Below are 10,415 nucleotides of genomic sequence, written 5' to 3'. Positions count from 1 at the left end.
TGTTAGAAGTTTATCTGATATAACATCTTATTGTATGTAGAAGTAACACTTCTCATGCACGCTTATTGAAAGATATGAAGGGTATAACCCTAGATGAGGATCCATATACTTGGTTATAGCTTATAAGTACCGGATTTGTATCTAAGTTTATATAACAATCAGGGTACCTGTTCGGATTAACTCAAGCATAACAGGGCAAGTACTTGATTATAAAAATCTAGGTATCTCATTATTCAGGTTGTAACCAGATACTTGGATTTGTTAAAAAATCGTTTTGAATAGGAGTTGCAAAAACAAAACTTTATCTATAAGTCAATTTTTAAAAAAATGTGAAACTCAATTACGGTTATTGGGCATCAGCTCGATACCTGCACATAACTATACTCACGTTTGAATAGAGGCGGGTACAAAATTTGAATACCCGCCTAGGTAAAATTTGTGCATTTACTTATCTGAATGAACTTGAATTTCTGAATACTAGACCGGAACCACAAAAAAAGAAAAAAAGATTAAAAAAACCCATCTTGAATGCACAACCCTAAAAGATATGCTACATGCAAAATCACTTGGACTTATTTTTCATTTTCAATAGTAATAGTATCAAGGATATTTTTAATGCATATTAATATCATGTAGCCATCCTTTTATGTGACCGAGTATTACAAACAAAATTATATTTCACTCTCAATGATTGAAAAAATAGAATTTAATTTTACCGTCTCAATAATAGAGGAGCTAGCTTAGTTGCAATTAGAAGTACTTTCTATTTTAAAATATCAGTGCAAATACATTGGGTGCAATATCGTAGAGTTATGCTATTTTCAAGTTGGTGTGTAAAGCATGTTATCTAAATTACTTAAAAAGTAAGATTTGATTTGTAAAATTTAAATTATAAAACTTATATTTTAAATCAAGTTATGTCATATGAATGTTTTACTAAACATAATTTATACACTTACTTAAAAATAGAATTACTGTGACAGAAGTAGGCAATCATTTGGAAAAGAAAAATTCTACCTCTTATCTTCATACCATATAATACACATAATTTCTTTTTTTATTTTTATTTTTTTCATTAGTAAATATATAATATAGAAATAATGAGAAGACGAATTTAATTAATTTAATAAAAATAAAATAAAATAAATAAAAATAAAATAATTGTAATATACGGTATCTGAAATGATGAGTTACAAAGCTGTTTGAAAAATATCCGACAAAGAGACATCGAAAGTCTGAACGGGATAAAACTATTCCATATTTTGGAATAGAATATTGTTTGGGCCACGAGTATCCTCACCGATTTGTTTGTTTGTTTTTAATTTAATGGTTTAGGAAATATATTTTATTTAATTTATGATTTTTATTTTGATTTTTGAAAATATTTAAAAGTTTTCAAAAATATATTTGAAAAAAAAAATAAAATTACCTTCTGGACCCTCGGTAGCTGTAGGCTGTAGCATCTTGGAGTAAAGGGAAAAGTCTTTAAAACAGCACCGTCAATAGACGGCGTTCAAACCGCCCAGCCCGAATCATAGAACTGCATATGTATACATTCATAAATAAAATCTTCCCGTTATGGACATCTTGCTAGAGGTAACAAAGTAACAAGAAGAAGTGTAATTCATCCTCCCTCCCCGTGAGAGGGTTCCATGTTGGAAACTTGCTATTTTATTTATTTATTTTTAAAATAAATAAATATATTATTGAAATAATAGAAAATGAAATACGTGAAAAGAAGATGATTTCCTAACAAACCTCTCGTTACAACAATCAAGATAAAATGAGTGTAAATAAAATCTTTATAATTAATATAAGTCATTAATAAATAGAGAATAACTGAGAAACTGTCCCGTTATTATTTCCACCAAGACAAATCTTATCATTTATTTTTTAACGGAGATCGAGCCAATTCGTTGGCCTTCTTTAGTAATTACCAACATTATAGTTGGAAGTTACCTAACGGTGTGAGGTTTTCATCTCATTTTAATGAAAAAAAGTTAAAAAATTAAAAAAAAAAAAAACTGATTATGTATATAAACAATTTTGAACAAGCTTAGCTCTAGCCTCTATAAGAGAGAAAATCATAGGAAATCAGTTTCCCTGTCTTTGTTTATTTCTCTAGCCCAACGACAAGGAGGTAGGGAGAGAGAGAGAGAGAGAGAGAGGGAGGGAGAGAGAGAGAGAGAGCGCGAGAGTGAGAGGCTGTCGAAGAAGATCTTGTCAGATCGGACCGGAAAGTGTAAGCAAATCTCTCTCACACTTCTTGCTAATTTGAGGTGCGTTTCAAATATTTGTTTTTTTTTTTTAAGTGCAATGTGGGTGTTCTTGATTTCTCAAGTCGGTGTCTGTCAATTCAGCTGCTTGATGCTGAGCTAGGAGACCTCTCTCTCTCTCTCTCTCTCTCTCTCTCTCTCTCTCTCTCTCTCTCTCTCATTCATATTAGCTATTGGGTTTCGCTTTTTACTGTTTTCTCAACGTTTTCAATTCATTTCATTTTTTCTAGGTGAATGTTTTTTCTCAGATTGCAATATTTAGATGAGAAATGAATGTTTTCTTTTTTGGTTTTTTTTTTAAAATATTTTTTTTATTTGAAATTTGAGTCCGCTGATGTTTGAAATTTTGCCTCTTTTTTCACTCTTGTTAACTGAGAAATGAAAAACTTTTTGTAATGCTTTGTAAAATTACTTACTTTTTCGCCTCATACCTATCAATTAGATTACGGTTGCAGAATATGTTTTTATGTTATTTCTTTTTCGTGTAATCTTTCTCATTGGAAACATGCAATTTTGTTTGCTTATTTGGAAATTTCCTTGGGAACTTCCAGATGATGATACGGCAGTTTCTTCCTGTCAATTGTACTTTGGAGTACCTGTGTTTTCTTTCCTCTTTTCAATGTTGAGACAAATTGAAAAGAAAAGGGAAATCTAAACGGAAAAGGAAAAAATGACGAGTATTCTTTATATACACCCACACACACAACTAAAATTTAAGTATTCTTTTACGCGCAATTTCATAGCTCAAAGTTGTCTATTGAAGTGATCCTTCATGTGCTTGCGAATTTTTGCGTTTTCTCGGCATGGTATGGAGTTAACAGCTATGTAAGGAGGCATGCTAATTACATATTTGTTAGAGACTACAGTATCAAATTAATATCAGCGCATTTTTTCTTTTCATAACTTAAGTTTCTTGCCTTTGAGCTTGATATGTGTTTCTTAATAAGATCTCATTTTCTTTTGCGTGTTCTAACTGTAGTCTCATATGTTCTTATGGGTTCTTAGATGCTTGTATCTAGTTTGCAGGAGTTGATGAGCCCTTTAAAAACCAATCTAAATAAAGTGGTGGTTATTGGGTGTTCTGATGAGGAAAGGGAAAGATTCCTAGAATTATTAGCGTGTCCTGTCAAATCTAACGTGTTGGGCAGCTGTTATTTCGTTAATTGAGAGATATTGCTCTGTACATAAATTGAAACTACAGATGAGCTGAAATGCTTTATTATTTTGTGGGGTCTTCTATTTTCTCCTTTAGCATATAGAAAGAGCGTTTGTGATTTTCTTGATGGTAATATTGTCACTTTCCTGAACCATCGTGATGCTCGGCTATAACCTTTTATGCAGTGTAATGGGAAGGGACCTTACAGATCTACACATGGAAAAGAAGCCAAATGGTGTGGTGGTGGCTTCAAATGGAGTTTCTCATGATAAAGTTCATTTTGCTCCAGAAACTTCAGAAGATAGTGTTGAAGCAAAGGACTATGAGGTGAAGGAATGTACCGAAGAAAACTCAGTTGCTGACCAATACCATGAGAACCAAGAAGTATTAGGTGTTAAAAGCACAAATCTTGATCCCGGTGTGCCTGAGGGGAAATCTGAGAGACCTGGGGCTTCTAAACCCAGTGACAATATGAAGTTGAGCCCGCATGCATCAAGATCTGCTGCTCTAGGGAACGGGCGTATCTACACTATTCCACAGCCATTTTCACTGGCAACTGAAAGGCGTGGTGTATGCACACATACAGTTGGGTCTGAAAGTCCTGTTAATGGTGTGACCTATTCACCGAAAGCCAACAATGCGCATTTCCCTCAAACTACAAAGAATTCACAGGTAAATAAAAAAGATTCTAACTTAGTGTTATTTTTCAGCTATCCTTTCTTTGAGATGGGATACCAATTCTGATTTAGTGAGTTCAATGAGAGTCATATACGTTGATGTGGCCTAAATTGTAAAAATTTTCTGGTGGTAGGTTGTGGCTGGCAAACTCAAAGATGGACACGTTAGAATTTGCTTATGTCTTTTCCATCATGCGGTAGCCTGTAATATAGATTTACAGTTTGCTACTTCTTCTGGTTCTAGTTTTTTCTTTTTTGATTGGGGGTTCGTTTTAGTAGAAGCACCAATTACGGTTTGCTATTTTTGGTTTTAACTTTGAATCTGTAGTCTGTAATATTGGTTCTCTTCTACCTGCAAAATTAAATTCAACATTGTTTATATCCAAAAATAGGTGAAATGTTCTTTCCTTTTCATTTCAATGCATCTTTATTTCTACTCACCCTGACCCTCTTCTTTCACATCTGGAACTCTATAATACTTTCTTCAAAAAGTTTTAAATGGGTTTTATATTGGCCCTCAAATTAGAAGCTCGATTGTTGATGTTTCTAACCTGATTTTTGAACATGCGCTGAAAGGAGAAAAATAATTTATGGGTCTTGGTCAGGTTTGATTTGCATGTTTTAAACTCTTGTGCTTGGTTTAATTTGAATTTAACCCAGCAGAACACTTATCTTATGGATCTGATTTCATCCTCAATATGTATATCTTGTTGAAATAGCTGTTTATGTAGTGGGATTCGCACCTAGAGACTTGAAAGATCTTGGATTTTGTTTGGTAATGTTAGCATATTACAATTGTAGAGTTAGAGATGGCACTAATTGTGGAAAATTTTGCATTTATTTTCAGCCAAACTCACCTCTGTCCCTAAGGAAGCCCTTGCAATCTTATATCAGCAAGCATCATGATGAAGAAGATAGTTGTTCTGTCGCTTCTTCGTATCCTTTTATGACTTTAACATTTTAAATTTGACTGAATTCTGAACTTAATACGTGTCTTGGATTGCATTATCCTTAGCCATGCATAGTACTGCTGCATCTGTGCGAACAATTAAATCTAGGGTAACTATTGGAACAGCTCCATCATTTAGAAGTGCTGATCGTGCAGAGAAACGAAGGGAGGTATACTTTAATTGAACTAGTAATTCTGTATTGCATTGTGTGATCTGCTTTTAATCAGTGATTTATATCACATCCAATATGTCATTTATCTTTGTTATCTTTCCCCTTTTCCTAGTTTTACTCAAAGTTAGAGGTGAAACACCAAGCTATGGAGGCAGAGAGAGATGCGTATGTGGCAAGGACTAAGGTGCATCTCTTTCTTTTTCCTTTTCTTATATTTATTTTTATTTTCGTTTATTATTATTGTTATTTTTTACGTATAGGTACATTTCTTTCTATTATATTTTTAATATGCCATTTTGCATGCATATACAGCTGCATAATGTTCTGCTCTTTCCTTGTTCTTGTTACACGCTTGAAGAGGTTTTCAAGAAATAATCCCCTTTATTCGAACAATCTATTGTAACATTTCTAGGAAGAGCAAGAAGCAGCCATCAAGCAACTTAGAAAGGGCCTGGTGATCAAGGCAAAACCGGTACCTAGTTTCTACTATGAAGGCCCTCCACGGAAGGTTGAACTCAAGAAGGTACCTTTTTTTTTTCTTATCTCTTTCTCCAGTTATTCACAAGACCTTTAGGTCCACGATGTGTATAAAACTAGCAGAAATTTTCTGAATTTGCACAATTTTTAACGAAATAGTAAATTACCAAGACTGGAAATCGTGGGACCTGCTGAACTGAATAGGATGTGTTTTGCTTTATGTTCAGAGACTAGGATTTAAATATGCTATTTGAGGTGATTTTCTCTCCAGATTTAGTAGAGTGATCCATATACTTTGATGTGACCTGACTTATATTTTGTGATTTGTAAAAATTTTGGGGCTTTTGGTACTTTCTGGATAACTTCCATATTTCTACAGTTTTACTTTATATATTACTGACCGAAAAACAAAATTTAGACCTGCTGCTGAAATCCTCTAATCCTATTGCCTTATACAATTCGTGATACTTACTATTTAGTGCTTCCATGTTGTAAATATTTCTGGAAACAAACTCTGACTGACTTTTTACGTGCTCCTTTTGTTTGGAAATATAAAATCTTTACCCTCTTTCTTTATTAAATGCCAGTTACCATTGACACGGCCTAAATCACCGAAACTAACACGGAGAAGGAGCTATGGTGATGCAACAAACTCTACAGATGAAAAGGGAGGAGTTTGCAGCCGAGCACACCGCCACAGCCTTGGTAGTCAAAATGAGCAGCCTGCTACACAGAGCACTCCCAAAGGTAAATCCCGCCATAGCCTTGGTTGTCACGAGGAACTTGCTACCCTGAACAGTTCCCTAAGTGATGGTCAGATCAGTGGAACTAAGACAAATGGAATTTCTTGCAAAGTCAAACACCATCCTGGGCAGGAAAAGGAGACAACAAAAACAGTTCTTCCTAAAATCAACGAGCAGACGAATGCAGACATTGTCGTTTGTTAGTGTACTTTGAGTCCTTCCTTTTTGTCTAATTTCTAAGCGGGGGGAGAAATTCTTCATTTTTCTATGTTAGCTTATGGTTGTACTGAAGAGAAACTGCCTGTTTTCTTTCCATGAGGAATGACTTGTGTTTAAGTGGATTGCATTCATGTGAAATTGTATATGCTTTGTTAGCTTTATTGGTACATGTCATGTTATATATTGAAGAGTCATCCAATATTCTCTGGATTGTGACGAAGAGTAGTAGTCTGCTTATCTTAGATTTATTTTAAATAATTATTAGTAAGGGATGAGACCCAAAATTCGATATTCTTACCTCTTGTAGTTGTTAATAAGGAATGAAATTCCAGAACGTAGTGCATCGTATTAGTCATCAGTGCCCGGAACTATTATTGTTTAAAAACTAATGTTATTTAAGTGCCTGGAACGCACGTGAAAGGCAGAGAAAATTAATAAAATTGAATTTTGGGCTCCTGAGATGGGATGCATTGAGGTGTGACTCCACAACCGTGTTGGCTTGTGTTATTTTCCCTTAAGGGCATTGCCTATGCTATCAATTTTGGTATCAAGAACTGAAGTTATTAAGTTATTACATATTACATCCCCATGAGTAGGGCTGAGCAACCGGATACCGGACCGGGTATCCGGGTATATTGTATTGTATTGTATTATTTCAATCATTAAAAGTAATTTTTTTTTTTAAAAAAAAAATCCTAATTTAAATATCTTAGATAGTTGATGCCAATTTTTTATTTGATTTCAACATTTGGAAATATAACTGGCTGTTACTGGCATGTTTTAATGTCAATTCACCTTACAGGGAACAGCAGGAGTTGCAATTGCTGGACTTTTAGGAGCTGTTAGAGCACAGGGAAAGCCAATGATAGACTTTCCAAAGCAAAAGATTGTTGTTGCTGGTGCTAGAAGGTTAGGCGTTACTTTTATATGGAGGAGAAGATTTTTTTTTTGGTTGAATGAGAAGAAAATTTGCAATGGAACATAGCCCCAATAATGAACTTTCACCCTGGAAATCAGACTGCTCTTTATAACCATTTCAAAGTCCCTGCTTTTAGAAGAATTACACTCAGATAAAACGAAGAAAATTGTTATCACCTTTTAATAAAGGAGGTTAGTTTTATTCACATAAAAAAATTCAGGCTTTATGATAATGTAGTCTGGCCAATAAAGGCATGCACAATGCGTGCATGTGTGGATGTTAAAATGGAGCACGATAGGAAAGAGGTATATCAGCAAACTATACAGAATGCAATATCCAATTAAGTAGAAGCAGGACACGGTAAATGTTTGCAAGTTGAAAGAAACTGGGCTGAGATGCTTGGCAATGTTTCTCCTGCTTTGCAGGTTTTGTCGACTATATTTGTTTGTATTGCTTTTGGGTATTCCTTTCATTTGAATACTTGCTCTACAAATGAGCAAACCATAGCTTAGCATAAACTTTAAAGAGCATGCATCAAGGGGCTCTGCCTCATATAATATTCCACATTCCACAGAATCTCAGTTCAATACAAATGCAGTTAGAATAAATTATACTGAAGCATCTAACCAGTACGTATACACTAGACATGAATAAAATAGGAGCAAAATTTGTACAAATCACACCCAAATTCAGAAACCCTAAACAAATCACACCTAAATCAGAAACCCAAAACAAATTACACTCAAAATCAGAAACCACACCAAACAAATCACACCCACTAAAAAAACCACACTATAAACTAAAGAACCGAAATGGAAGAAGAGTTTATCAAAAACTAACCTGATTTGTAGTGTTGCTGAGGATGACCAGATGAAAGCGATGACAGGATGACAGCGACGACGGGATGAGTGGATGACGTCAGATTGGGGGGGGGGGGGGGAATCGAGATGCCAGAGGGCATATAACCCAGTGCCAAAATGGCGTCGTTTTTGGCACTGGGTTTGGGTTTTAAAAAAATCCGGGTACCGGGTTTTAAATCCTGTACTTGGCCCGGGTGCACCTGGGTTTTAGAAACTGGGTACCGGCTGGGGTGTTTTCCGGGCCGATGCCTGTAACCGGAACCCGGTTATCCGGGTTCCAGACCAGGCTGAAAAAAAATCTGGCCTGGTTGCCCAGCCCTACCCATGAGTACACAATACTTTAAGCCGTACGACACCCCTTGTCTATCATAGCAGCAACGTGATGACCTTTTCTTTTAGAAGTACTCCACCAAGTGGGGTCACCAAGTGAATGGATGCTGTGTGGAATGATGTGTTTGTGTTAAGTGTAAAACTTGCTGTGAAAAATGGAGTGAAGTGCAAGGAATGAATTCTTGGGTTTAACAGTTTTAATTGTCTAAGTGAAATGGTACTCATTGTTTAAGTGATACATTGAGTTGTGAGTTAGTGTAATATGGGTTGAAACGGTGCGCGTTGCACCTGTTTGTAGTAGTTGAGTATGATACATTATCGTTTTACATAGAAAGGGGCTTATAAAAGTAGAGGTCTCATATGATTCTAGATTGGAGAGTTTTAATAGAAGTTGAGTAATATCAGGAGATTTGAAGTTCCTCAAAGGCTTCTTCCAAGAATTCCATTCTTGATTCTTGGATTTTAGTCATTTCATTATTCACAATTCTTTGAGTTCTTGATTCAAGTTTCTTTGTGGGAATTGTTATTGGTGCAAGGTACTTAACAGTGGTATTAGAGAGGACGATCTTCTCATAGCAGAAGGAACAAGAGCAGCATTGAAGATGCATCAAGAAAATATATAGAAGCAACAAGAAAGCATTCAGAAGTAGCTTGATGAACATCTTCAGTCAATTCTAGGCATAACTGAAGGATTAGACGAACTTGCTAATATGATGAAGTCTTTTGTTGAAAGTCATCAAGTACAAGTTCCAGTAGATGTTTCTAATGATACAAGATTAATGAATTATGATGATAGAGGTTTCCAACTGAGGGGTGTAAGGTTAGAATTTCCCCATTTCAACGGGACTGACTCTGCTGGGTGGATTTTTAAGGCCACCCAGCATTCTGATTTCCATTAATTGTCAAAAAGTCAAAGATTGTTGATGGCCTTTTATCATATGGAAGGGGAGGCTTTGGTCTGGTACCAAGATGTTGTGGATTGTGGACTGTTTATGGGTTGAGATTCTTTTATTAGAGCTCTACAAGTGAGATTTGGCCCAAATGCTTATGATGATCCTATGGAGGCCTTAACAATATTGAAGCAAAGATCATCTATTGTAGTGTATAAGTCTCAATTTGAAGGGTTATCAAATAGGTTTAAAGGGTTGTCTGAGATGCACAAGTTTAGCTATTTCTTGAGTGGATTAAATGATGAAATTTGATTGCCAATTCAAATGTTCAATCCTATTAATCTCAATGTAGCTTTTCGGTTGGCAAAGATTCAAGAAGAGTACCTTTTGTCAAATAGAAGACACTGGAAGAGTGGAGGAAAGTAGGAGTGGATTGGTGAGAAGAATTTGGAAGTAGGAGTGGAAGGAAGTAAAGTGAATAGGTTTGTACAACCTATTAGAAAGATCTCATATGCTCAAATGGATGAGAAGAGGAGAAAGGGCATGTACTATCATTGTGAAGAGAAGTGGAATCCAACCCATGTCTGTAAAAATCTAAAAGTTTGTTTATCTATTACAAGTTGAAGACCAAGAACAAGAGGATGTTGTTATTAATGCTAAGAGAGAAAAGGACAATGAAGAAGTTACAACCTTGGTAAAAAGCAAAGGGAAAGAAAAAGAAGGGTTGGAGATTTCGATCCATGCAA

The 10,415-nt window shown here is 35.3% G+C and overlaps 1 protein-coding gene across 3 annotated transcripts; it reads left to right on the top strand.

Moving 5' to 3' along the window:
• The first annotated feature begins 2,077 nt into the window (after positions 1 to 2,077).
• Positions 2,078 to 6,890, top strand: LOC122317111 (protein WVD2-like 2). 3 transcript variants are annotated; one of them, XM_043134035.1, is made up of 8 exons: positions 2,078 to 2,279; positions 3,618 to 4,104; positions 4,244 to 4,306; positions 4,957 to 5,045; positions 5,135 to 5,228; positions 5,344 to 5,415; positions 5,644 to 5,754; positions 6,296 to 6,890. In XM_043134035.1, exons 2-8 carry the CDS (start codon positions 3,622 to 3,624, stop codon positions 6,653 to 6,655), a joined length of 1,272 nt encoding a protein of 423 aa, XP_042989969.1. In that variant the 5' UTR covers positions 2,078 to 2,279; positions 3,618 to 3,621; the 3' UTR covers positions 6,656 to 6,890. The 3 variants fall into 3 exon arrangements, with proteins under 3 accessions (XP_042989969.1, XP_042989967.1, XP_042989970.1); XM_043134033.1 differs by having other exon boundaries at positions 2,079 to 2,242; XM_043134036.1 differs by lacking the exon at positions 4,244 to 4,306 and having other exon boundaries at positions 2,082 to 2,242.
• The last annotated feature ends 3,525 nt before the right edge of the window (positions 6,891 to 10,415 follow it).

The sequence above is a fragment of the Carya illinoinensis genome, chromosome 7, assembly GCF_018687715.1.
Source record: "Carya illinoinensis cultivar Pawnee chromosome 7, C.illinoinensisPawnee_v1, whole genome shotgun sequence".
Lineage (NCBI taxonomy): Eukaryota > Viridiplantae > Streptophyta > Magnoliopsida > Fagales > Juglandaceae > Carya > Carya illinoinensis.
Note: the sequence above shows the minus strand (reverse complement) of the source record. Positions and strands in the feature narration are given on the sequence as shown.